The sequence below is a fragment of the Heptranchias perlo genome, chromosome 6, assembly GCF_035084215.1.
Source record: "Heptranchias perlo isolate sHepPer1 chromosome 6, sHepPer1.hap1, whole genome shotgun sequence".
NCBI classification, from domain to species: Eukaryota; Metazoa; Chordata; class Chondrichthyes; order Hexanchiformes; family Hexanchidae; genus Heptranchias; species Heptranchias perlo.
In genome coordinates, this window is record NC_090330.1 from 111,237,717 (window position 1) to 111,265,446 (window position 27,730).

Genomic DNA, 27,730 nt, shown 5'->3' on the forward strand with positions numbered 1-27,730 from the left:
TGAGGGAGCGCCGCACTGTCGGAGGGTCAGTACTGAGGGAGCGCCGCACTGTCGGAGGGTCAGTACTGAGGGAGCGCTGCACTGTCGGAGGGTCAGTACTGAGGGAGCGCTGCACTGTCGGAGGGTCAGTGCTGGGGGAGCGCCGCACTGTCGGAGGGTCAGTGCTGGGGGAGCGCCGCACTGTCGGAGGGTCAGTGCTGAGGGAGCGCCGCACTGTCGGAGGGTCAGTGCTGGGGGAGCGCCGCACTGTCGGAGGGTCAGTGCTGAGGGAGCGCCGCACTGTCGGAGGGGCAGTGCTGAGGGAGCGCTGCACTGTCGGAGGGGCCGCCTTTCAGATGAGATGTTACACCGAGCCCCCATCTGCCCTCTCAGATGGATGTAAAAGATCCCATGGCCACTATTTGAAGAAGAGCAGGGGAGTTCTCCCCAGTGTCCTGGCTATTATTTATCCATTAACCAACATCACTAAAACAGATTATCTGGCTATTATCACATTGCTGTTTGTGGGATCTTGCTGTGCGCAAATTGGCTGCCGCGTTTCCTACATTACAACAGTGACTACACTTCAAAAGTACTTCATTGGCTGTAAAGCATTTTGGGTCATGAAAGGTGTTATACAAATGCAAGTTCTTCTTTCTTTCTCCAGACATCCTGAAGGAGCTGGACGAATATTACGAGAAGCAGAAGAGGGAGACGGATGTGGTGCAGCGCAGGCGGATCCTTCACTACATCCAACGGGCGCTGATCCGGAGCCAGGAGTTGGGCGACGAGAAGATCCAGATCGTGAACCAGATGGTGGAGCTGGTGGAGAACAGGAGCCGGCAGGTGGAAAGCCACGTCGAGCTTTTCGAAAATTGCACCGAGACTTACGATGCCAACAACAAGCCCTCGCTGGAGAAGTCGAGGAGCGAGGGCACAGCGCTGGTGGAGAAGCCCAGCGCCAAGAGGTCTCGGAGGCAGCGGAACAACGAGAACCGGGAGAACGCGTCCAGCAACCACGAGCAGGAGGAGGCCGGCGCGGGAACGCCAAAGGAGAAGAAAGCCAAAACCTCCAAGAAGAAGAAGAGATGTAAAGCCAAGGCGGAGAGGGAAGCGTCTCCCCCAGACCTGCCCATTGACCCCAATGAGCCCACTTACTGCCTCTGCAATCAGGTCTCTTATGGGGAGATGATTGGCTGTGACAACGACGAGTGTCCCATCGAGTGGTTCCACTTCTCCTGCGTGAGTCTCAACCACAAGCCTAAGGGCAAATGGTACTGTCCCAAATGCAGGGGCGAGAATGAGAAGACCATGGACAAAGCTCTGGAGAAATCCAAAAAGGAAAGGAGCTACACCAGGTAGTTCCAGCCTCCCGCTATCTGTACAGCAACACAAATTAATGTATATTTATTATCGAAACATTCGCCTCTTTAGGTGAAAGGATGGTTGGAGTGTATTTTAAACAAGCCATTCCTTCTGGAGACCAGTTATTATTTTTTTTTTGCAAGTAACGAGTGGGAATAAAAGATTCCCGGTTTTTAAGTCTCGTGTCCAGTGCATGGACTTTTTTCGTTTTGTAAAAAAAACACTTTCTTGGGAAAATTATAAAAACTTCAGTGTTCACTTTCTTTTTTTTTTAACAACACCTCATCTCCATAAGGACAAATAAAAAGGAGGAAATGGTTTTATTAAAATATTTATCAGAAATAGCGATGTTTTTTTAGTTTCTAAGACATTGTATAAATGTACAGGTGCAAGCTTTTCATGTATAGTGTATGATTCATCGGCATAGGGTTTAACCATATTGTAAGAAATAATTTTATTGTTATTTGTTTAACAGAAAAACTGTACAGCTGTGATATATATAAAAAAACCAACAAATTAAATGCCTGGCAGTTATGTTTGTGATTTGCTGCCTTGTTCCTATGACAGTGGTTGAGGGGCACTGGCCAGATTAAAGTTTCCTCGGCAATGCTCTCCCCGTCTCCCACACTTTCCCCGGCAGTAGTTTGGGAATTAGCGAACCTGCACCTACAGTATTCCCCACGCCAATGTTTCATTTCTCCCCTCTCTCTCTCCTCTCTCGCTCGCCCCCTCTCTCGCTCTCCCACAGCCCACCCGCCCTTTACCCTCGGCTGAAGCTTGCAAAGTCCCTCCTCTGAGGGATCGGAGGCGATGTTTGGACTCTCTGAGTCTGCCTGTTCAGCAGGGATTGACCCCAAGGAGAGGAGATTTGGAAAGTGATTTTATATAAGTGTGTGTGTGACTGTATATCTGGCATATTACAGCACAGAAATATCTATATAATAAAAACCTTATGTCTGTTTACACTTCATATTTTCAAAATTTTACTTCCTGTTGGGTTTTTGTCACACTTTTGTAAAAATGCCCCCGTCCTCACATAATGGAAACTTTCTATGTAAACTTGTCACGCTGTAATTACACTCTCCTGCCAGTGGTAGCGCTGTATTGCATCTCTCAGCCTGTATTGCAGCGAAACTCCCACCGGCCCCACTGCTTCCCACTATTTAATTATAAATCAAGTATTTTCATGTGTCAATTTTAAATTATAATTAAGTATTTGTTACTCCTCTAAGTGCTGCTGTGAGAGGCTCTAACACCCAGGGGTCTCTCCCTCTCAACGGACTTTAATTCAGAACCCAGCATGCTCAGCATTACCCTCTCTCACACGTATCACATGACATTTATCAATGTTAAATGTCAGCTGCCAGACCTGGGCCGATCCCCCACCGCATCTGGATCACATTGTAATTTTTTTCCCTCGTGTTCTGACACTGGCACAGATCTCCATATCGTCCGTGAACCAGTGGACTCTGTCCCCAACAGCAGATAATTGATTGAAATCATGATCCTAATACCAATCCCTCCGAGACTCCGCTTGTGACCAGTCTCTATGTGGAGCTGTTCCCATTAATGACAATAAAACCCAACCAGATCCTGATCCGACCCTGGATCTCCCTCCAATGCCAGAGGGTTCCATCTCATACAGTAACTTGGTATTAGGCGTCTTACCAAAGTCCAAATACACACTGTCTACAGAGCCGATTTCACCATCGACCGCAACCAGGATTGATCTTTTCCAGAAACCATGTTGCATGTGTCCACGTTTATAACGGGATTTGCCCGTGTAAATTTCTTGTGCTGTATTTACATTATTTAACCTCTGTGAGCCAAATTTGTGACTTATTTCTCCCCGATTGTTGAACCTTTTCACAGTGATTTCTCCTCACAGCTAAGTTTGCTTGAAACTTTTAAATTTACCGTGTGCTGCCTTTGCTTTCATTTTTAATAGATACCCAGTATTTAGCAGAGCTGGGGAAGGGGAAAGGCGTTTAACTGCCCCGGGGGGGGGCAGCTCTGCACTTTGATATCGTTGGGTAATGGTTTGGGGGGTTAAGCAGAAGTGGGATGTGGTTCCTGGATTTTGACAGTTACTGGTTGGGTGATCCAGTGTGTGGAAGCTCTCATTCGATACTTTTGAAAGGATCTTGGTAAACATTGAAGTTTGGAGATTGATTGGTGGACGTGTATCTCTGGGGGTAAAATTCATCTTCAGGAGTGTAAAAACAGGCAGCAGCGGATTGACTGCCAGTTACACAACGCACCTGATTCCATCACCTCCGAAAGTTAAAATCAGTCCTATTAAATCCAAGCGTAGGCTTTAGGGAGAGGCTGAGGCCTTCAACTAAAAACTTCAATGAAGGTATTAAAATAAATAAACAACAATTCAATGTGAATATTTAGTATTGTAAAATTTGTAATCTTAAAATTTTTTCTTATTTTGTTTGAAACATTATTTTGGACATTGGAATTTCAGTTACTGAGAAAAAAATGGTGGTTAAAACTTTTCAGAAAGTATTCGGAATGATTTGAGGGGGATGTAGCAGCACCTAAAGAGAAAGTAATATTATTATGACAGGTGAAAGTTGACATAGCAAAAACAAGGTCCAGAGAATTTTCTGCCATCACCACTGACTACACCCCTTAACTGATGAATCAGTACTCCATCACGTTGAACATCACTTGGAGGGACACCGAGGGAAGCAAGGACACAGAATGTACTCTGGACGGGGACTTCAATGTCTATCACCGAGAGTGGCTCGGTGGCACTACTGCTGACCGGGCTGGCCGGGTCCTGGAGAACGGTGGCTGGCAGACGAGGCCTGGTGGTGAGGGAACCAACAGAACAAATTAACTTACATGACCTCATCCTGGCCAACCTACCTGTCACAGACACATCTGTCCACAATAGCATTAGTAGAAGTCATAGGAACAGGAGGAGGCCATTCAGCCCCTCGAGCCTGTCCTGCCATTCAACTAGATCATGGCAGATCTGTATCTTAACTCCATTTACCCGCCTTGGTTCCATAATCCTCAATACCCTCACCCAACAAAAATCGATCAATCTCAGTTGTGAAATTTTCAATTGACCCCCAGCCTCAACAGCTTTTTGGGGGAGAGAGTTCCAGATTTCCACTCCCCTTTGTGTGAAGAAGTGCTTCCTGACATCACCCCTGAACGGCCAAGCTCTAATTTTAAGGTTATGCCCCCTTGTTCTGGATTCCCCCCCACCAGTGGAAATAGTTTCTCTCTATCTCCCCTATCAAATCATTTAATCATCTTAAACACCCCAATTAGATCACCCCTTAATCTTCTCTACTCGAGGGAATACAAGCCCAGTCTGTGCAACCTGACCTCATAATTTAACCCTTTTAGCTCCGTAGGGACATCCTTCACCATATTCTGTGGGACTACAAAAGTATTCAGTGGGACAGATCTACCAGCCCAAAACTGGGCATCTATAAGTTGCTGTGTACCATCATCAGACCTGTACACCACCGTAGTCTGTAACCTCATGGTCTGGCACATCCCTCCTCCATCACCACCAACCCTGGTTCAACGTGATGAGCAAAAGGGTGAGCCAGGAGTGGCACCTTAGAATGAGGCACAATCCTAGTGAAGCTTCAACACACGGTTAGCAGCAGGTTACAGACAGTATTCCCACAACCACCAGATCAGAGCAAAGCTTTGTAACCAGACCACATCCAGTTGCCAATGGTGGAGTAGGAGGAGGCACTGAGCATCATGGTGGAGCCCAGGGCATGAGCGCAAAAGGGTGGAGTGTGTGCGAGTGTCTTTAGTCAAAGTGCTGAGTGGGTGATCCCTCTCGGCCTGCTCTCCACCTTTATAGATACCGGCGTCCAGCAAATCGATTCACTCCATGCAACATGAAGAAACGGCTGAGTGCACTGGATACAGCAAAGGTTAAAGGTTCCAACAACATCCCGGCTGTAGTGCTGAAGTCTTGTGCTCCAGAACTAGCTGCGCCTCTAGCCAAGCTGTTCCAGTACAGCTACAACACTGGCATCTACCCGACAATGTGGAAAATTGCCCAGGTATGTCCTGTCCACAAAAAGCAGGACAAATCCAATCCGGCCAATTACCGCCCCATCAGTCTACTCCCCATTATCAGTAAAGGAAGGACTCATCAATAGTGACATCACCGGTAATCTACTCACCGATAATCTGCTCACCGGTAATCTACTCACCAATAATCTGCTCACCGATAATCTACTCACCGATAATCTGCTCACCGATAACCTGCTCACCGATAACCGACTCACCGGTAATCTACTCACCGATAATCTGCTCACCGGTAATCTACTCACCAATAATCTGCTCACCGATAATCTACTCACCGATAATCTGCTCACCGATAACCTGCTCACCGATAACCGACTCACCGATAATCTACTCACCGATAACCGACTCACCGATAACCTGCTCACCGATAATCTACTCACCGATAACCTGCTCACCGATAATCTACTCACCGATAACCTGCTCACCGATAATCTACTCACCGATAACCTGCTCACCGATGCTCGGTTTGGGTTCCACCAGAAGCTCTTGGCTCCAGACCTCATCACACTCTTGGTCCAAACATGGACACGAGCTGAATTCCTGATTAGAAATCAAGGCAGCATTCGACTGAACCTGGCACTAAGCGACCCGAGCACATCTGAGGTCATGGGAAAGCCCGCCCCGGCTGATGGTGGTTGTGGTTGTTGGAGGCCAATCACCACAGCCCAAGGACATCGCTGTAGGAGTTTGTCAGGCAGGATCCCGGGTTTTATAAATAGAGGCATAGAGTACAAAAGCAAGGAAATTTTGTTGAACCTTTATAAAACACTGGTTCGGCCACAACTGGAGTATTGTGTCCAATTCTGGGCACTGCACTTTAGGAAGAATGTGAAGGCCTCAGAGAGGGTGCAGAAAAGATTTACTAGAATGGTTCCAGGGATGAGGGACTTCAGTTACGTGGCTAGACTGGAGAAGCTGGGGTTGTTCTTCTTAGAGCAGAGAAGGTTGAGAGGAGATTTGATAGAAGTGTTCAAAATTATGAAGGGTTTAGATAAAGTAAATAAAGAGAAACTGTTCCCATTGGCGGAAGGGCCGAGAACCGGAGGACACAAATTGGCAAAAGAACCAAAGGCGACATGAGGAAAAACCTTTTTACGCAGCGAGTAGTTATGATCTGGAATGCGTTGCCTGAAATGGCAGTGGAGGCAGATTCAATCGTGGCTTTCAAAAAGGAATTTGATAAACACATGAAGGAAAAAAAATTGCAGGGCTATGGGGAAAGAGCGGGGGAATGGGACTAACTGGATAGCTCTTATAAAGATCCAGCAAAGGCTCGATGGGCCGAATGGCCTCCTTCTGTGCTGTAACCATTCTATGGTTCTATACATAATTGTCAGACAATAATCCCCAGAAAGAAAAAGCCCAACCGCCCCCCAGACCTACAATAACACCTCCATCACCACACCCCCACCATCAACATCCTGGGGGTCACCAATGACCAGAAGCTGGACCAACCATATCATCGCCATGACTACAAGAGCAGGTCAGAGGCTGGATACTCTGCGACCAGTGACTCACCTCCTGACCCCTCACAGCCTCTCCACCATCGACAAGGCTCAAGTCTGGAGTGTGATGGAACAGTCTCCACTCACCTGGCTGGTGCAAGAACACTCAAAGCTCAACACCCTCCATTACGGAGCAGTTTGCTCGATCGGCAGCCCCTGCTCCTGGACTCAATATCCTCTCCCTCCATCACCAGCACACTGTGGCTGCAGTGTGTACAATCTACAGGATGAAGCAACTCATCAACGTTCCTTTGGCAGCTCCTCCCTCCCCACGACTCTACCCTAGAAGGTCAAGAGCAGCAATACCATGGAAACAGCATCAACTCCAAGTTCCTCTCCGAGTCACGCACCATCCTGACCTGGACATATACCGGCCGTTCCTTCACTGTCCTGGAACTCCCTCCCTAACACCATCATGGCAGAACCTTCACCACATGGACTGCAGCAGTTCAACGAGAAGGCCCACCACCACCTTCTCAGGGTGACCAGGGACGGGCAATAAATGCCGGCCTCGCCAGCGACGCCCACTTCTCCAGAAAGAAGTTTTGAAAAGCACAAAGATGAAATTGCACAGTGGATTCTGGCCCATGCTTTAGAAACAGAAAGAAAGACTTGCATTTCTATAGAGCTTTTCAGATCCTCAGGATGTCCCAAAGCGTTTCACAACCGATGGATTGCTATGTAAGTTATTTCAGGAAACAAGTTAGATTAAAGTTCACTCCATCTAAACTGGAGCCAGACCAGCCCAGGTTTTAATCTGTTCTGATATTTGGCATTTTCCACATGTTCTTTTGTATTTTTAATGTAACCCTGGTGTAACTCAGAGGGATGCTTGCTCAATGTTAATATAAAACACGTTCAGTGAGTTTATGGGAATGATGTGCAATGGGAGTCTTTGGAAGTTTGTTGAAGTTGTCATGTTTTACCAGCAGAGAAGATGCAGTCGATGGGAAGCTATCACTTTGGACTTTTAAGTTTTTAGGACTGGTGACCTATCAAATGCTGCCCTCTACCATCAGGACCTGCCACTTTCTCTCGTTTCCACTGTTCTGAATCATTGACAAATAGAGAAGGGCTGAAACTCTATTGATGCCAAGGGGCACTGTTGGTGAGGAGCCAACTACAACTCCTTGCAGCAAAGGAGCAATAGGGCCTTATTAATTAAACAAAAATGAAATGACAATTGATGTTACAGTTCCCTGGGGCACTGCCAGGCTCCAGAACTTTGTCCAACTGCCTGACTTTCGTGTCTGAGCTGCCCTGGATGGTGGGTGTCAGAGGTCATTGTAGCAGAACCTCAACATGACCCTCTCCCGATATTCACACGTGTGCGTTCCTCATGGGCGGGGTCCTTTCTGGCTGATTGCCCCTCACCCCCATTTTTTGCCAAGGGATGTGTTGCCTATTTATGGGGCTGCTCCCGTCCCCTCCACACGTACATCGATCAAACCCCTTCTGTTAGCAGCATTCAGGACAATTCATTTATAGATCAAACCATGGGAACCCATAACATTTATATTTTTTAAATGATTGAGCATTATAAACAACAACTTGCATTTATATAAATCCTTTAACATAGAGGAACATCCCAAGGTGCTTCACACAGGGGTAAACAGACAGAAATAGACGTAGAGACAATAAAGGAGATATTAGGCAGGATGGTCACAGAAAAGGGTTTTCAGGAAGGTCTTAGAGGCGGAGAGGGAGGAGGAGAGGCAGAAGGGTCCAGCGAGGGAACTTTAAAATCGAGGCGTTCCTGGATAAGGAGCCAATGTAGGTCAGCGAGCACAGGGGTGATGGGTGAACGGGACTTGGTGTGAGTTAGGATACGGGGCAGCAGAGCTTTGGATGAGCTGAAGCTTATGGAGAGTGGAGGATGGGAGGCCGGTCAGGAGAGCATTGGAATAGTGGAGTCCAGAGGTAACAAAAGCATGGATGAGGGTTTCAGCAGCAGATAGGCTGAGACAGGGGCGGAGACGGGAGAGGTGGGAATAGGAGGTGTTGGTGATGGAGACGATATCTGGTCGGAAGCTCTGTTCAAACAATTGCTGTTTCTGGGTCAGGTTTCGCAGGAGATGGGATGCATTGCGTGGGATTGCGGGTCACTGTGTTTTCTCCATGATCCAGCTCTGTCTATTCGCTGGCTAAGTGGGACAGATTTCTTATTCTTCTGATCGGTGACGCCCGCATCCCGAGAATAAATAAACCCCGTCACACTGTAACTGGGCGTTACTGTATTAAAGTGACACGGACAGTCATTGAATGGCAGTTTCTAACTTTTTCTTGTTCATTAATTATATTGGCCGGAGGTAAAATCAACTCCTTCACTCACTCACACACAGAATGTGGAGAAACAGGAAACTGAAAGTACTGGAGCTGGGCTCTAGAGGGCAGATATCGCCCAGTTTCCCCTCTGGCACCGATCGCCGCCAATCAATCATTTATTTTGCGATTCTTCCAACAGAACTTCAAACTGTTTAAAAGTTTGATAAAATGTCCATCGCTGCTTAAAGCAACAATTTAAAAGATTCTTTGCCGTTGAACTACGATAGATACCAAACTCCACAGGTTAAAGTTCTGGAATAAATTGACCTGAATCCTCAAATGGATCTGGTCAATTTTGAAGCAGAATGAGAGTAACTCCTGGTTAGCCTTTAATTCCATCACATTGTGTACAGCAACTGTGGAACATCACAGGATTCTCACAGAAATGTAGGGCTTGGAGTTTCCTCCGCATTATGCCCAGATACAACAACTTGCATTTATATAGAATCATAGAAAGGTTTCAGCAGGGATGGAGGCCATTCGGCCCATCGAGTCCATGCCGGCTCTATGCATGAGCAATCCAGCTAGTCCCACTCCCCCGCCCCTTTCCCCGTAGCCCTGCAAATTTTTTCCTTTCAAGTACTTTTCCAGTTCCCTTTTGAAGGCCATGATTGAATCTGCCTCCACCACCCCCTCAGGCAGTGCATTCCAGATCCTAACCACTCGCTGTGTAAAAAAGATTTTCCTCATGTCACCTTTGGTTCTTTTGCCAATCACCTTAAATCAGTGCCCTCTGGTTCTTGACCCTTCTGCCAATGGGAACAGTTTCTCTCTATCTACTCTGTCTAGACCCTTCATGATTTTGAATACCTCGATCAAATCTCCTCGTAACCGTCTCTGTTCCAAGGAGAACAACCCCAGCTTCTCCAGTCTATCCATGTAACTAAAGTCCCTCATCCTTGGAATCATTCTAGAAAATCTCTCTGCAACCTCTCCAAGGCCTTCACATCTTTCCTGAAGTGCAGTGCCCAGAACTGGACACAATTCTCCAGTTGTGGCCGAACCAGTGTTTTATAAAGGTTCATCATGACTTCCTTGCTTTTGTAAAGCTCAGGATCCCATATGATTTTTTAACTGCTTTCTCAACCTGATATTGCGCCTTTAATGTAGTAAAACGTCCCAAGGCGCTTCACAGGAGCGATTATCAAACAAAAATTTGACACCGAGCCACATAAGGAGATATTAGGACAGGTGACCAAAAGCTTGGTCAAAGAGGTAGGTTTTAAGGAGCATCTTAAAGGAGGAGAGAGAGTCGGAGAGGTTTAGGGAGGGAATTCCAGAGCTTAGGGTCAAGGCAGCTGAAGGCACGGCCGCCAATGGTGGAGCGATGGAAATCGGGGATGCGCAAGAGGCCAGAATGGGGGAGGAGCCACGATCTGTGCTGTTGATAAAATGCACTTTGTTTTTGTTCTATGATCTTCAAGCTCATTTCCTTTATGCTAAAATCCTTTGCATAGATCGGAGACTCTCACACACACAGTTAAACTATTCACAAAGGACCTAAGACCTTTCCCTCAGTATATTTGAGAAACTGTAATTAGACGGAGTGACATGTGGCAACAGAATAACTTTTGTCAAATTAAGAAACTTGGACATGCAAGTGATCTGGTTAATTAGCACCTTAATCTGGTTATTGAGTTTAATAGTTTAGAAATGAAAAAAGAAACAGAAGATTCAAGAATTGAATATAAAGCAGGTGCTGTCCTGGATATGTGTGATTGGTGCACAGCTGCGATGTGTCACTCCCAGAGGGAGCTGTGCCTGAATCGGTCTGACCTGTAAAACCACCGCTCAAGGTCGGAGAAGAGGTGTAAATGGCAACATTCTGGAGTGAATTCCCGGGGGGAGTCTCTGTACGTTGGCAGATGTTTGTATAATCCTGGATCCTTTCGTTTGGGAGATCTGGGTGTTTAGGATCTGCACCAGATATTGTTCAGCATCATTGTAACTCCCGTAAGTGGACTTTGTGTCCCTTATGGACTGGAGAGCATCTTATTTCCCAATATCTGGTAAAACAAAATCGTCAACCAAAGAAAAGAACTTGCATTTATATAGCACCTTTCATGACCTTAGGATGTCCCAAAGTACCTCACAGCCAATTAAGTACTCTTTGAAGTGTAGTCACTGTAATAATGTAGGAAACACAGGGATCAGAACCTTTGTGTGTCATGGATGTTATAATCTCAGACACACATTGTATCATGAGAGTCTGGTGAGATGAAGCCAAGTGTAAACAAACAGAACCTTTTTTTAAACAGGAAATATATGAATGAACAGAAAATACAGTTTTCACAGTGAGATCCAATCACATCCCTGTCACACTTCGCATCAAAAAACACATCTCCCTGCCCATCGCTTAGGGGGTAAAATCATTCAAGTTAACAGCCCCAATATTACATAGAATTACATCGAATTTACAGCACAGAAACAGGCCATTCGGCCCATCTGGTCCATGCCGGTGTTTATGCTCCACACGAGCCTCCTCCCTCCCTACTTCATCTCATCCTATCAGCATATCCTTCTACTCCTTTCTCCCTCATGTGTTTATCCAGCTTCCCCTTAAATGCATCTACACTATTCACCTCAACCACTCCTTGTGGGAGTGAGTTCCACATTCTCACCACTCTCTGGGTAAAGAAGTTTCTCCTGAATTCCCTATTGGATTTATTAGTGACTATCTTATATTTATGGCCCCTAGTTCTGGTCTCCCCCACAAGTGGAAACATCTTCTCGACGTCTACCCTATCGAACCCTTTCATAATCTTTAAGACCTCTATCAGGTCACCCCTCAGCCTTCTCTTTTCCAGAGAAAAGAGCCCCAGCCTGTTCAGTCTTTCCTGATGTACTAATTGGCATTAACTTAGAAAACAAATTTGGTCTCACTCTGATTAGAAGTTCCCCAGTCTGACGCCTCCTTCAGCTGCGTCAAGGAGAGGGTCACTTAACCTACAATCAAACTTCGCACCGCAAAGAAAAACGTCCCCCATTTTATTACCTGTTTAACAAAGCCCCCTCCTCGTCCAGCCCCCTCCTCCTCCAGCCCCCTCCTCCTCCCACCGCTGGGCCTACTGAACGAAAACCATCCTCACATTAAAGTTGTAAACTGATGTGGGGTTTATGGGCCGTGCTGGACGACTCCTCATTGTCTCAAAATGGAGGAGACGAGCCAGGGTACAAACTTTGAATGGGTCACTCGTGTTTGGTATTTCAACAACCTGAGTGGCTCGTGGGGCTCGGGGAGTTAATCCTTTGTGAATCCAATTTGTATCAGTAACATAATACAATCTGAACCAGAAATCATAGAAACACAGAATGGTTACAGCACAGGAGGCATTCGGCCCATCGAGCCCATGCCAGCTCTTCGGAAGAACAATCCGGTTAGTCCCATCCTCTGCTCTTTCCCCGCAGCCTTGCAAATTTTTTCCCTTCAAGTATTTATCTAATTCCTTTTGAAAGCCAAGATTGAATCTGCTTCCACCACTCTCTCAGGCAGCGCATTCCAGATCCTAACTACTGCGTAAAAAAGATTTTCCTCATGCCGCCTTTGGTTTTTTTGCCAATCACCTTAAATCTGTGACCTCTGGTTCTCGACCCTTCTGCCAATGGGAACAGTTTCTCTCTATTTACTTCATCTCAATCCTTCCTGATTTTGAACACTTTGAAATGGACACAATGCCCCAGTGCTCTATCATCATGATGAGTGACTCGTGTCTGGTATATCGCTGCAGGAGTTCCTCAGGGCAGTGTCCTCGGCCCAAACATCTTCAGCTGCTTCATCAATGACCTTCCCTCCATCATAAGGTCAGAAATGGGGATGTTCGCTGATGATTGCACAGCGTTCAGTTCCATTCGCACCCCCTCAGATAATGAAGCAGTCCGAGCCCGCATGCAGCAAAACCTGGACAACATCCAGGCTTGGGCTCATAAGTGGTAAGTAACATTCGTGCCAGATAAGTGCCAGGCAATGACCATCTCCAACAAGAGAGAGTCTAACCACCTCCCCTTGACAGTCAACAGCATTACCATCAGCGAATCCCCCACCATCAACATCCTGGGGGTCACCATTGACCAGAAACTTAACTGGACCAGCCACATAAATACTGTGGCTACAAGAGCAGGCCAGAGGCTGGGTATTCTGCGGCGAGTGACTCACCTCCTGACTTCCCAAAGCCTTTCCACCATCTACAAGGCACAAGTCAGGAGTGTGATGGAATACTCTCCACTTGCCTGGATGAGTGCAGCTCCAACACTCAAGAAGCTCGACATCATCCAGGACAAAGCAGCCCGCTTGATTGGCACCCCATCCACCACCCTAAACATTCACTCCCTTCACCACCGGCGCACTGTGGCTGCAGTGTGTACCATCCACAGGATGCACTGCAGCAACTCGCCAAGGCTTCTTCGACAACACCTCCCAAACCCGCGACCTCTACCACCTAGAAGGACAAGGGCAGCAGGCACATGGGAACACCACCACCTACATGTTCCCCTCCAAGTCACACACCATCCCGACTTGGAAATATATCACCGTTCCTTCATCGTCACTGGGTCAAAATCCTAGAACTCCCTTCCTAACAGCACTGTGGGAGAACCTTCACCACACGGACTGCAGCGGTTCAAGAAGGCGGCTCACCACCACCTTCTCGAGGGCAATTAGGGATGGGCAATAAATGCCGGCCTCGCCAGCGACGCCCACATCCCATGAACGAATAATAAAAAAGTTGTGGTTGAACCAGAGTTTTATAAAGGTTCATCATGACTTCCTTGCTTTTGTACTCTATGCCTCTATTAATAAAGCCCAGGATCTTGTAAGCTTTCTTAACCACTTTCTCAACCTTTCCCGCCACCTTCAAAAATTTGTGTACATACACCCCAGGTCTCTCTGTTCCTGCGCCCCCTTTAGAACTGTACCATTTAGTTTATATTGCCTCTCCTCGTTCTTCCTGCCAAAATGTATCACTTCGTACTTTTCTGTGTTAAATTTCATCTGCCACGTGTCCGCCATTCCACCAGCCTGTCTATATCCTCTTGAAGTCTATCACTATCCTCCTCACTGTTCACTACACTTCCATGTTTTGTGTCATCTGCAAATTTGGAAATTGTGCCCTGTACACCCAAGTCCAAGTCATTAATATATATCAAAAAAAGCAGTGGTCCCAGCACCGACCCTGGGGAACACCACTGTTCACCTCCCTCCAGTCCGAAAAACAACCGTTCACCACTACTCTCTGTTTCCTGTCAATTAGCCAATTCTGTATCCATGCTGCCACTGCCCCTTTTATTCCATGGGCTTCAATCTTGATGACAAGCCTATTATGTGGCTCTTTATCAAATGCCTTTTGGAAGTCCATATACACCACATCAACTGCATTGCCTCATCGACCCTCTCTGTCATCTTATCAAAAAAACTCAATCAGATTAGTTGAACATGATTTGCCTTTAACAAATCTGTGCTGGCTTTCCTTAATTAATCCACACTTGTCCAAGTGACTATTAATTTTTTCCGGATTATTGTTTCTAATAGCTTCCCCAGTTAAACTAACTGGCCTGTAGTTGCTGGGTTTATCCTTACACCCTTTTTTGAACAAGGGTGTAACATTTGCAATTCTCCAGTCCTCTGGCACCACCCCCGTATCTAAGGATGTTTGGAAAATTATGGCCAGTACCTCCACAATTTCCACCCTTACTTCCCTCAGCAACCTAGGATGCATCCCATCCGGACCGGGTGACTTATCAACTTTAAGTACAGCCAGCCTTTCCAGTACCTCCTCTTTATCAATTTTTAGCCCATCCAGTATCTCAACTACCTCCTCTTTTACTGTGACTTTGGTAGCATCTTCTTCCTTGGTAAAGACAGATGCAAAGTACTCATTTAGTACCTCGGCCATGCCCTCTGCCTCCATCCATAGGTCTCCTTTATGGTCCTAATCAGCCCCACCCCTCCTATTACTACCTGTTTACTGTTTATATGCCTATAGAAGACTTTTGGATTCCCTTTTATGTTGGCCGCCAGTCTATTCTCATACTCTCTCTTTGCCCCTCTTTATTTTTTCACTTCCCCTCTGAACTTTCTATAGAAATCCCTCCAAATCGGTAAAAATCTCAAAATATCACACCCAGGTTATCAGAAGCAGAGAGAAAAAGCAGCAAGCAATGCCTGGCCATTTCATAAATCCACTTCTGACTGGATGAAGCGTGAAGGTTTAACGTGATGGGAACATTTCAGGCACAGGTTTTAAAATATATACTTTTTGTATCGCAAGGGTGAGTTTCTGAGACCCATCAAAGATCTAATCCCATCACACTGTTCTGTAGTGTTTGTGTTTTAACGTAACTGTGAAGTGAAAAGACATGGAAAATCTAAATAAATTCTGCACCGCACGTAAAATAAACACTGCTTTGGAACTCAAATCTTTTTTTAAACAGTATCGTGAAAAACTTTATTTAATCCGTTGTTTAGCAATCATTTTACAAAAACAAGTAAAGCTGTTGATGCACAGAAGAAAATATAAAACATGCAATAGGGAAAGTAAGAATTAGAAGGATAACGCATCTGGTTATAGGCTGTAATTGATGGAATTAAACATCCCCCCTTTTAGATGCAAGTTTAACAATTAAAATATGAAATGGTTAATGACGTGGATGCACAAATTTGTTTCAGATTTTTAGAAAGCAAAATATTGACTTTCTCGTAAGCAAATGGCTGAGTTAATTTAACCAGTACGGCATCAAATAAACATTTGCAGAAAGCTGGTTGGACTTTCGCTGCTGGAAATAACTGAAATTTGAATGACGGCAGTAATACAAACTCTCTATCGAGCAGAATATCAAAAAAAAGTTCTTAATTATACAAATGTTTCTTTTAACTGAATCAACCTTTTACATTAATCCGCAACACATATCAACAAATTCTCAAGAACAATTCTACCAAAAAGACATCCTTGTTCAGTTGCACCTTTATCCACAGAAACTTAAAATGGTAACTGACGGAAACACAGAAGATAAACCGTCTCGCTCAATGCTATTCTGATATATTTAATCACGTAATCCATGCATAATTAAACAATTTACCGTGCGATAAAATTGCAGGAAGCCAACTTTTGGGAGATGGGAGATGAGAGATATTTATTCTCTATCTCTAGTTGCCGTGAGGGGGATTAAGAGGTGACCACATTGTGCAGGACCGGACTCACGTGTAGGCCCAGACCAGATAATTCGGCAGATTGCAGGTTCCCTATCCTGCAGGACGTCACTGAACCAGTTAGGATTTTATGACAATCTGGCAGCTTCCGTGGTGATTTTTTAATCTGGTGGCAGCCCAGAAATCAACAGATTTACTGAACTGAATTTCACAATTTGTCCTGGTGGGATATAAATTTATGATCCAGGACCCAAACTAGCAGATTACCAAACTTGTAAAACCACAAGGCTGGCTTTTCAACAATTGAAAGTCACTGTAAACTATTTTACAAATCTTAAATCCCCTGGGGAGAATTTATTCACTGATTAAAATGAAAAATTTGTATCACTGCCTTAGGAAGAATTAAAAATCTCTGGGGAACCTGGGCTTAAAATACAGGTTCCACCCTGAATGTTCAGATGACGTTAATTATCCCATTAGAACAAAAGTGATATTTATAAATGCTATTTTTAAAAGAATTGCTTGCCTGCTTTAATTGGGTCCATTTAACTGTGCTTGAGCAGGTAATAATCCTCCTTCACCAGGCAGAACAGGCTCGAGGGGCTGAATGGCCTCCTCCTGTTCCTATGTTCAACAAACAAGGCCGCTCCCTGTAATGTGTGAATTTTAATTAAAGCTCCATGTTAACAAGACACTACCATTTTAAATTTAAATATAAAAATATAAACGGAAATGTTCAAGCATTTTATTCCTGCAAATGAAAAATCAGTGTGGCCAACTACAGAGATACTAGCAAGTCACCCTACCAGCGATGTGCACTCCTATAAACCGGTACCCCACCCGACCCTGCTCATGAGCCATGGAAGAGGTGTACTGCACTATAAACAGCATTGTTGTAGCACTGCTCGACCTTAACGGAATTGGAATGTTCCATTAAACTGTTGAGATCGGGAATGCTTTCCGCCGTGTCTCCAAATCCGTGACGGTGGCCGTACTGGAGCGGGTCGCGGTCCAGGGCTCCGTCTGTGGCTTCACGGTCGCCCAGCTGCTGGGGCTCCCGTTCTGGTGGAGGGAGCCGCACATTTCCCAGGACGACTGAGGGGTCCCGTTGGTTTGGAATCCGCTGCCATCGCTCGAGGTCGAGGAAGGGTCATCACAGAAACCACCGGCCAATCCTGTGGCTCTTCTGTCAGCGAAGCCTCCCATTCCGTTCACCTGAACGGCGGGGGAGTTGCTGACGTATCTGTTTGTGGCCAGTCCGTTGGACACGTTCTCCATGTAGCTCCCGCCGTCCATATCTGTGGCGAGACAAACACCCGGCACTCAGATTTGGGAGGTTCAAATCTTATTTCCAACAATCCATCATTGTCCTTTGTTTGAGGGGAGTGGAGGGGGAGGGGAGGGGATTGGGGGGAGGGGGAGGGGATTGGGGGGGGAGGGGATTGGGGGGGAGGAGGAGGGGGAGGGGATTTGAGGGAGGGGATTGGGGGGGAGGGGATTGGGGGGAGGGGATTTTGGGGGGGAGGGGATTGGGGGGGAGGGGATTGGGGGGGGAGGAGGAGGGGGAGGGGATGGGGGGGGAGGAGGAGGGGGAGGGATTGGGGGGGAGGAGGAGGGGGAGGGGATTGGGGGGGAGGGGATTGGGGGGGGAGGGGATTGGGGGGGAGGGGATTGGGGGGGGGTGTAAGGAAACCTCTAATCTTAATTAAATGATTCCTCGTGGTTCAGGCTCGAGCGTATTGTCCAAATGCAAGTTTATTACTCAGACACCAATATTATAATAACTATTACGGTTCGATGATAAACTCATACAACCTGGTTTCCTGCAGACCTGGTGATCCGGCCCGGCCTCTGCAGGTTGGATTCTGACCGTCCCGTCCGCTTAACAAACCGAAAAGCCCGCTGCTTGTCTTCCCCTCCCCTTTAATGTCCAGAACCTTCCCCTTTAATGTGACTCATCTCACATGATGCCAGGATGTATATTGAAGTGAGGTTCCCCCAGACCCTGATAGAATGGCCGTGTTGAAGTTTAATTGTTAATCAGTTTAACCTGCCTGGCAATCGCATCGAGATGTGATTAACTTTGATGGGACAAAAAGCAAATTCGAACAGGGAGGGGAAAGGAAAGGGGGTGGAGTGGGGCAGGGGGGAGAGGGGCAGGGGGGAGAGGGGCAGGGGGGAGAGGGGCAGGGGGAGAGGGCAGGGGGGAGTGGGCAGGGGGAGAAGGGGAGAGGGGGAGAAGGGAGAGGGGGAGAGGGGGAGAAGGGAGAAGGGGAGAGGGGGAGAAGGGGGGAGTGGGGCGGGGGGGGGGGAGTGGGGGGGCGGGGGGGGGAGTGGGGTGGGGCGGGGAGTGGGCGGGGGGGGGGAGTGGGGCGGGGGCGGGGGGGGAGTGGGCGGGGGGGGGAGTGGGGTGGGGCGGGGAGTGGGGCGGGGGGGGGGGGGAGAAGGGTGTTCAAGGCAGACTAGTTGCTGCCAATGATGGCATTTACAACCAGCTGAGGAGTTAGATGTTCTTACAGTGTAAGGAAAGCTCCGCGATCTCCCCCCCCCCCCCCCCCCCCCCCCGCTCTCTCTCTCCCCCCCCCCCCCCCCTCTCTCTCCCCCCCCCCCCCCACTCTCTCCCCCCCCCCCCCGCCCCCCCGCTCTCTCCTCCCCCCCCCCGCTCTCTCCCCCCCCCCCCGCTCTCTCTCTCTCTCCCCCAAGTGGAAGAAGTGCTAGTAGGTGAGCACTTTGGTGACAGTGACCATAATTCAGTGAGATTTAAGGTGGTCATGGAAAAGGACAGGGAGGGGCCGGAAATAAAGGTTCTAAATTGGGGGAAGGCCGATTTTAATAGGATAAGGCAGGATCTGGCCAAAATGGACTGGGATCAGCGACTTGTAGGAAAATCCGCATCGGAGCAATGGGAGTCTTTCAGAAGGGAGATTGAGACCATACAATGGCAACATGTTCCCGTAAAGGTCAAGGGTGGTTCCAAGAACTCCAGGGAACCTTGGATGTCAGGGGATATACGAGAATGGATTAGGAAAAAAAGGAGGGCTTTTGGCAGATACAAAAGGCTAAAGACGGAGGAAGCCCTAGAGGAGTACAAAAAGTGCAGGGGGATACTTAAAAAAGAAATTAGGAGATCAAGGAGGGGCCATGAAATAACACTGGCGAGCAAAATAAAGGAAAATCCTAAGATGTTTTATAAGTATATTAAGGGTAAGAGGATGACTAGGGAAAAAATAGGGCCCATTAGGGACAAAAATGGCAATCTGTGTGTGGAGCCGGCAGATGTGGAGGGGTTCTAAATGAATTTTTTGCATCTGTTTTCACTATGGAGAAGGACGATGTAGACATAGAAATACGGCAGGGGGACTGTGATATACTCGAACATATTAACATCGAGCGGGAGGAGGTATTGCGGTTTTAGCAGGCCTAAAAATGGATAAATCCCCAGGCCCGGACGAAATGTATCCCAGGCTACTGTGTGAGGCAAAGGAGGAGATTGCGGGGGCTCTGACACATATATTCAGAACCTCTCTGGCCACAGGGGATGTGCCAGAGGACTGGAGAACCGCTAATGTAGTACCATTATTCAAGAAGGGGAGTAGGGAAAAACCGGGAACGACAGGCCAGTGAGCCTAACATCAGTGGTAGGAAAATTATTGGAAAAAATTCTGAAGGACAAAATTAGTCTCCACTTGGAGAAGCAAGGATTAATCAGAGATAGTCAACATGGCTTTGTCAAGGGAAGATCATGTCTGACTAATTTGATTGAATTTTTTGAGGGGGTGACTAGGCGTGTGGATGAGGGTAACGCAGTGGATGTGGTCTCCATGGATTTCAGTAAGGCCTTCGATAAAGTCCCGCACAGGAGACTGGTCAAGAAGGTACGAGCCCATGGAATCCAGGGTGCCTTGGCACTTTGGATACAAAACTGGCTTAGTGGCAGAAGGCAGAGGGTGATGGTCGAAGGTTGTTTTTGTGACTGGAAGCCAGTGGCCAGTGTGGGTACCACAGGGATCGGTGCTGGGTCCCTTGCTGTTTGTGGTCTACATTAATGACTTGGATATGAATGTAAAAGGTATGATCAGTAAGTTCGCTGATGATACAAAAATTGGTAGGGTGGTAAATAGCGAGGAGGATAGCCTCAGTCTGCAGGACGATATAGATGGGTTGGTCAGATGGGCGGAACAGTGGCAAATGGAATTTAACCCGGAAAGTGCGAGGTGATGCACTTTGGAGGGACTAACAAGGCAAGGGAATACACAATGAATGGGAGGACCCTAGGCAAGACAGAGGGTCAGAGGGATCTTGGTGTGCAAGTTCACAGATCCCTGAAGGCGGCGGAACAGGTAGATAAGGTGGTAAAGAAGGCATATGGGATACTTGCCTTTATTAGCCGAGGCATAGAATATAAGAGCAAGGAGGTTATGATGGAGCTGTATAAATGCGTAGGCTTCAAGGAGATCTTGAAACATTTGCCTGAGGAAGGAGAAAATCTCCGAAAGCTTGTGAATTTAAAATAAAATTGCTGGACTATAACTTGGTGTTGTAAAATTGTTTACAATGGAGCTGTATAAAACACTGGTTAGGCCACAGCTGGAGTACTGTGTGCAGTTCTGGTCGCCACACTACAGGAAGGATGTGATTGCTTTGGAGAGGGTGCAGAGGAGATTCACCAGGATGTTACCAGGGCTGGAGCGCTTCAGCTATGAAGAGAGACTGGGAAGATTGGGTTTGTTTTCCTTGGAGCAGAGGAGGCTGAGGGGGGACATGATTGAGGTGTACAAAATTATGAGTGGCACAGATAGGATGGATACTAAGGAGCTTTTTCCCTTCGTTGAGGGTTCTATAACAAGGGGACATAGATTCAAGGTAAAAGGCGGGAGGTTTAGAGGGGATTTGAGAAAGAACTTTTTCACCCAGAGGGTGGTTGGAGTCTGGAACTCACTGCCTGAAAGGGTTGTGGAGGCAGGAACCCTCAACATTCAAGAAGCATTTGGATGAGCACTTGAAATGCCATAGCATACAAGGCTACGGACCAAATGCTGGAATATGGGATTAGAGTAGACAGGGCTGATGGCCGGCGCGGACACGATGGGCCGAAGGGCCTCTATCCGTGCTGTATAACTCTATGACTATGACTCTATGACCCTTTTGCTCTCTCTCCCCCCCCCCCCCGCTCTCTCTCCCCCCCCCGCTCTCTCTCCCACTCTCTCTCCCCCTCCCCCCTCCTGCTCTCCCCACTCTCTCTCCCCCTCCCCCCCCTCCTGCTCTCCCACTCTCTCTCCCCCTCCCCCCTCCTGCTCTCCCCACTCTCTCTCCCCCTCCCCCCCTCCTGCTCTCCCACTCTCTCTCCCCCTCCCCCCCTCCTGCTCTCCCCACTCTCTCTCCCCCTCCCCCCCTCCTGCTCTCCCCACTCTCTCTCCCCCTCCCCCCCTCCTGCTCTCCCCACTCTCTCTCCCCTCCCCCCTCCTGCTCTCCCACTCTCTCTCCCCCTCCCCCCCTCCTGCTCTCCACTCTCTCTCCCCCTCCTCTCTCTCCCACTTCCCCATTCTAAGACTGGGATCTCTGTAATTGCAGAGAACAGAATCTGGGGTGAGACTATTCCTGGGTAACCTTGAAAACGGTGGATTAAGTCTGAACAATAAAGGCTGTGATTGAAACTCAAGGCCTCTAACAGAGTTTAACATTTCACTAAAACAAAAGCAAAATACCGCGGATGCTGGAAATCTGGAAATAAAAACAGAAAATGCTGGAAACTCTCAGCAGGTCGGGCAGCCTCTGTGGAGAGAGAAACAGAGTTAATGTTTCAGGTCGATGACCCTTCGTCAGAACTGGAAGTTGTTGAGATTTTAACAGTTTATAAACAAGTACAGAGCCCGGGAAAGGGCGGGGGCGAGGGAGGTCTGTGATAGGGCGGAGGGCGGGAATGGGACAAGTTAATAAACAAAAGACCGGCCCAGAGGAGGTGTGAATGGTTACGGCAGAAACATTACCAGCACCTGCTGTCTGAGAAAATGGGCATGATGTGGAGATGCCGGTGATGGACTGGGGTTGACAAATGTAAGGAATCTTACAACACCAGGTTATAGTCCAACAATTTTATTTGAAAATCACAAGCTTTCGGAGGCTTTCTCCTTCGTCAGTGGTTCTGATCTGAAGTTATTGAAATCAATGTTGAGTCTGGAAGGTTGTAAAGTGCCTAAATGAAGGATGAGATGCTGTTCATCGAGCTTCCATTGAGCTTCATTGGAACAATGTAAGAGGCCGAGCACAGAGAGGGTCAGAGTGAGAGTGGGACGGGGAATTAAAGCAAGCGACCGCAGGTCAGGGTCACACTTGCAGGACAGGGTGGAGGTGTTCAGCAAAGCGATCACCCAGTCTGCGTTTGGTCTCCCCAGTGTAGAGGAGACCGCATTGTGAGCAGTGAATACAGGATACTAAATTGAGAGACGGACAAGTAAATCACTGTTTCACCTGGAAGGAGTGTTTGGGGCCCTGGACGGTGGGAAGGGAGGAGGTGAAGGGGCAGGTGTTGCATCTCCTGCGCTCGCACGGGAAGATGCCGGGGGGAGGAGAGCGGGCGTTGGGAGTAATGGAAGAGTGGACCAGGGCGTCGCGGAGGGAGCAGTCCCTTCGGAATGCTGAAAGGGGAGGGGAGGGGAAGATGTGTTTGGTGGTGGGATCGTGCTGGAGGTGGCGGAAATGGTGGAGGATGATTCGTTGATTGTGGAGGCTGGTGGGGTGGAAGGTGAGGACAAGGGGGACCCTATCATGGGGAGGGGAAGGGGTGAGGGCAGAAGTGCGGGAAATGGGACGGACACGGTGGCGGGCCTGTCAACCACAGTGGAGGGGAATCTTCGGTTGAGGAAAATGGAAGACATATTGGAAGCACTGGAAGGTGATATCGTCAGAACAGTTGCGATGGAGATGGAGAAACTGGGAGAAGGGAATAGGGTCCTTACAGGGAGTGGGAGGAAGTGTAATCAAGGTAGCTGTGGGAGTCTGTGGGCTTATAATAGATATTGGTTGACAGCCTGTCACCAGAAATGGAGATAGGGAAGTCGAGGAAGGGAAGGGAAGAGTCGGAGATGGACCATGTGAGGGCGAGGGAAGGGTGGAAATTGGAAGTAAAGTTAATGAAATTTTCCAGTTTGGGGCGAGAGCAGGAAACGGCACCGATACAGTCATCAATGTACCGGAAAAAGAGGTGAGGGAGGGGACCTGAGTAGGACCAGAACAAGGAATGGTCCATTACGGGTTGTCATAGCAACACCTTTTCTTTGGAGGAAGTGAGTGGAGTCAAAGGAGAAGTTGTTGAACGTAAGAACAAGTTCAGCCAGGAGCAGGAGGGTGATGGGGGATGGGGACTGGTTGGGCCTCTGTTCAAGGAAGAAGCAGAGGGCCCGCAGGCCGTCCTAGTGAGGGATGGAGGTGTAGAGAGACTGGACGTCCAGGATGAAAGGGAGACGGTTCGGGCCGGGGCACTGGAAACTGTTAAAGTGGCGGAGGACGTCAGAAGAGTTGTGGATGTAGGTCGGAAGAGACTGGATAAAGGGAGAAAAAAGAGTCGAGTTAGAAGGAAATAAGTTCCGTGGGGCAAGAACAGGCTGAAGCGAAGGGTCTCCCGGGGCAATCCTGTAACCATTCACACCTCCTCTGGACCCATCTTTTGTTTCTTTACTCGTCCCATTCCCGCCCTCCCTGCCTTGCACCACCATCCCTTTGGTCATTTAATCACTCCTGCCCCCCACCCTATCACAGACCTTCCTCTTTGTCCCCCTCTCCCCCCCGCGCTCTGTACTTGCTTCTAATCTGCTAAATCTCAACATCTTCCAGTTCTGACGAAAGGTCATCGACCTGAAACATTAACTCCATTTCTCTCTCTACAGACGCTGCCTGACCTGCTGAGAATTTCCAGCATTTTCTGTTTTTGTTACCAGATTTCCATCACTTCATTATCAACATTTCACTGTTCCAACAATTACAGTACAGAGCAACGCAAATGTTTCAGAGATTAAAGAAATTTATACAAGGGTGCTAACATAGACACACATTTCACACACACTCCCTTACAGATATATTTACACACACCCCCTTAGATATATTTACACACCCTCCCTTAGATATATTTACACACCTCCCTTACACAGATATATTTACACACCCTCCCTTACACAGATATATTTACACACCCTCCCTTACACAGATATATTTACACACCCTCCCTTACACAGATATATTTACACACCTCCCTTACACAGATATATTTACACACCCTCCCTTACACAGATATATTTACACACCTCCCTTACACAGATATATTTACACACCCTCCCTTACACAGAACAGCAACAATTTAGTTTTATTTGTGACATTAACATAGACACAGGAAAAGTGACTAAAAGTTTGGAAGTTGGGGGCGGAGGGGTTTGGGAGAGAGGGGTTTGGGGGTGGGATTTGAGGGGGAGGAGTTTGGGGGAGAGGTTTGAGTGAGGGAGGGGTTGGGGGAAGGTGTTTGGGGGAGGGTTTTGGGTGAGGGAGAGGCTTGGGAGTGGGGAGGGAGGGGTATGGCTGAGGTGGCTAAAGGCTCTGCCATCCATGGAGGGGCAAACGGTTGGGGGGTAAAACTGGTAAAAAAAAGTCAGGAATCGTTAGGGACAAATGAAGAGAATGGTAGCAATTATTTGAAAGGACCTTTTAGTGGCATCTGAATCAAAAGTAACCATAAACTCGAAATCATCCCTTTTCTAACCTTTTCCCCTCTAACATCGCTTCCCTCTGCCTCCATACTGGGTTACTGATTGTCAACATGGTCCAGTCAGTGAACATCTACACAGAGAAATCAGACACACAAGGCTCATGTTGTAAAGTATTTCTATAATCTTTTCACGTTAACTTTAGCGAGGCCAATGCACCAGGATTTTAAAATGAAGCTCTGGCTACTGGGGTTTCCTTTGCTTGTGGGTGGTGTGAATATAACACTGGCCACGGAACAGAGGGCGATAAATGTCATAGTCACGGACAGACGCCGAGTGTCTCTCTCGGAGGACAGACGCCGAGTGTCTCTCAGAGGACAGACGCCGAGTGTCTCTCTCGGCGGACAGACGCCAAGTGTCTCGGCGGACGGACGCCGAGTGTCTCTCTCAGAGGACAGACGCCGAGTGTCTCTCTCGGAGGACGGACGCCGAGTGTCTCTCTCGGAGGACGGACGCCGAGTGTCTCTCTCGGAGGACGGACGCCGAGTGTCTCTCTCGGCGGACAGACGCCAAGTGTCTCTCTCAGAGGACAGACGCCGAGTGTCTCTCTCGGCGGACAGACGCTGAGTGTCTCTCTCGGCGGACAGACGCCCAGTGTCTCGGCGGACAGACGCTGAGTGTCTCTCTCGGTGGACAGACGCTGAGTGTCTCTCTCAGAGGACAGACGCCGAGTGTCTCGGCGGACAGACGCTGAGTGTCTCTCTCAGAGGACAGATGCCGAGTGTCTCGGCGGACAGACGCTGAGTGTCTCTCTCAGAGGACAGACGCCGAGTGTCTCGGCGGACAGACGCTGAGTGTCTCTCTCGGCGGACAGACGCTGAGTGTCTCTCTCGGCGGACAGACGCCAAGTGTCTCGGCGGACAGACGCTGAGTGTCTCTCTCGGCGGACAGACGCTGAGTGTCTCTCTCGGCGGACAGACGCCGAGTGTCTCGGCGGACAGACGCTGAGTGTCTCTCTCGGTGGACAGACGCTGAGTGTCTCGGCAGACAGACGCTGAGTGTCTCTCTCGGTGGACAGACGCTGAGTGTCTCTCTCGGCGGACAGACGCCAAGTGTCTCGGCGGACGGACGCCGAGTGTCTCTCTCAGAGGACGGACGCCGAGTGTCTCTCTCAGAGGACGGACGCCGAGTGTCTCTCTCAGAGGACGGACGCCGAGTGTCTCTCTCAGAGGACAGATGCCGAGTGTCTCGGCGGACAGACGCTGAGTGTCTCTCTCGGCGGACAGACGCTGAGTGTCTCAGCGGACAGACGCTGAGTGTCTCGGTGGACAGACGCTGAGTGTCTCTCTCGGCGGACAGACGCTGAGTGTCTCGGCAGACAGACGCTGAGTGTCTCTCTCAGAGGACAGACGCCGAGTGTCTCGGCGGACAGACGCTGAGTGTCTCTCTGAGGACAGACGCCAAGTGTCTCGGCGGACAGACGCTGAGTGTCTCTCTCAGAGGACAGACGCCGAGTGTCTCGGCGGACAGACGCTGAGTGTCTCTCTCGGCGGACAGACGCTGAGGGTCTCTCTCGGCGGACAGACGCCAAGTGTCTCGGCGGACAGACGCTGAGTGTCTCTCTCGGTGGACAGACGCTGAGTGTCTCGGCAGACAGACGCTGAGTGTCTCTCTCGGTGGACAGACGCTGAGTGTCTCGGCGGACAGACGCTGAGTGTCTCTCTCGGCGGACAGACGCCAAGTGTCTCGGCGGACAGACGCTGAGTGTCTCTCTCAGAGGACAGACGCCAAGTGTCTCGGCGGACAGACGCTGAGTGTCTCTCTCGGCGGACAGACGCCAAGTGTCTCGGCGGACAGACGCTGAGTGTCTCTCTCGGTGGACAGACGCTGAGTGTCTCTCTCGGTGGACAGACGCTGAGTGTCTCGGCAGACAGACGCTGAGTGTCTCTCTCGGTGGACAGACGCTGAGTGTCTCGGCGGACAGACGCTGAGTGTCTCTCTCGGCGGACAGACGCCAAGTGTCTCGGCGGACAGACGCTGAGTGTCTCTCTCAGAGGACAGACGCCAAGTGTCTCGGCGGACAGACGCTGAGTGTCTCTCTCGGCGGACAGACGCCAAGTGTCTCGGCGGACAGACGCTGAGTGTCTCTCTCGGTGGACAGACGCTGAGTGTCTCTCTCAGAGGACAGACGCCAAGTGTCTCGGCGGACAGATGCTGTGTCACTTGGCAGACAGCGGATATTTTCCTTTTCCCACTGATATGGGGGGGTTGAAATAATTATGTATCGATAACCAGCCTGTTGAGAAAAAGTTAGGGTTTTCCTCAAAACCACCTACTTATCGTGAAAGTTTCCCTTTGATCTGAGGTGCGAGAAGCTGCCTGGAGAAGGACATCAGCTGCTACCTCTCCCCATTTTATAGTTCACTTGTTCCAGCCATATTTCCACATCATTATGGGTGAGGTGTAACTCTGTGCAGCTGCAATGCTCAAGATTCAGTTAAAAGACTGAAGAATTTTTGGTTACACAGAACAGTTTGAAACAATGTACATTCAAGTGGTGTTGCTTCCATGTAAATTTGTGTTTTGTAATAAGTTTGATTTGTAACTTTAGCCTGAATTGTACAGTCTGTTTGCACAGTGTTTTT

General features: G+C 48.5%; 2 protein-coding genes across 7 annotated transcripts in view; one reads left to right on the forward strand and one right to left on the reverse strand.

Annotated features, from left to right (window-relative positions):
- Positions 1–699: 699 nt before the first annotated feature.
- Positions 700–1,865, forward strand: LOC137323164 (inhibitor of growth protein 1-like). The gene has a single exon (XM_067986655.1). The coding sequence runs from the start codon at positions 793–795 to the stop codon at positions 1,339–1,341; it is 549 nt and encodes a 182-aa protein (XP_067842756.1). The 5' UTR covers positions 700–792; the 3' UTR covers positions 1,342–1,865.
- Positions 1,866–16,743: 14,878 nt separating this feature from the next.
- ankrd10a (ankyrin repeat domain 10a) overlaps positions 16,744–27,730 on the reverse strand; it is a 68,331-nt gene continuing 57,344 nt past the window's right edge. For all 6 annotated transcript variants that reach the window (XM_067986646.1, XM_067986651.1, XM_067986648.1 and 3 more), the window contains one exon: positions 16,744–17,693. In XM_067986646.1, the coding sequence (XP_067842747.1) occupies positions 17,329–17,693 (365 nt within the window). In that variant the 3' untranslated portion in view covers positions 16,744–17,328. The remainder of the gene's footprint in view (positions 17,694–27,730) is intronic.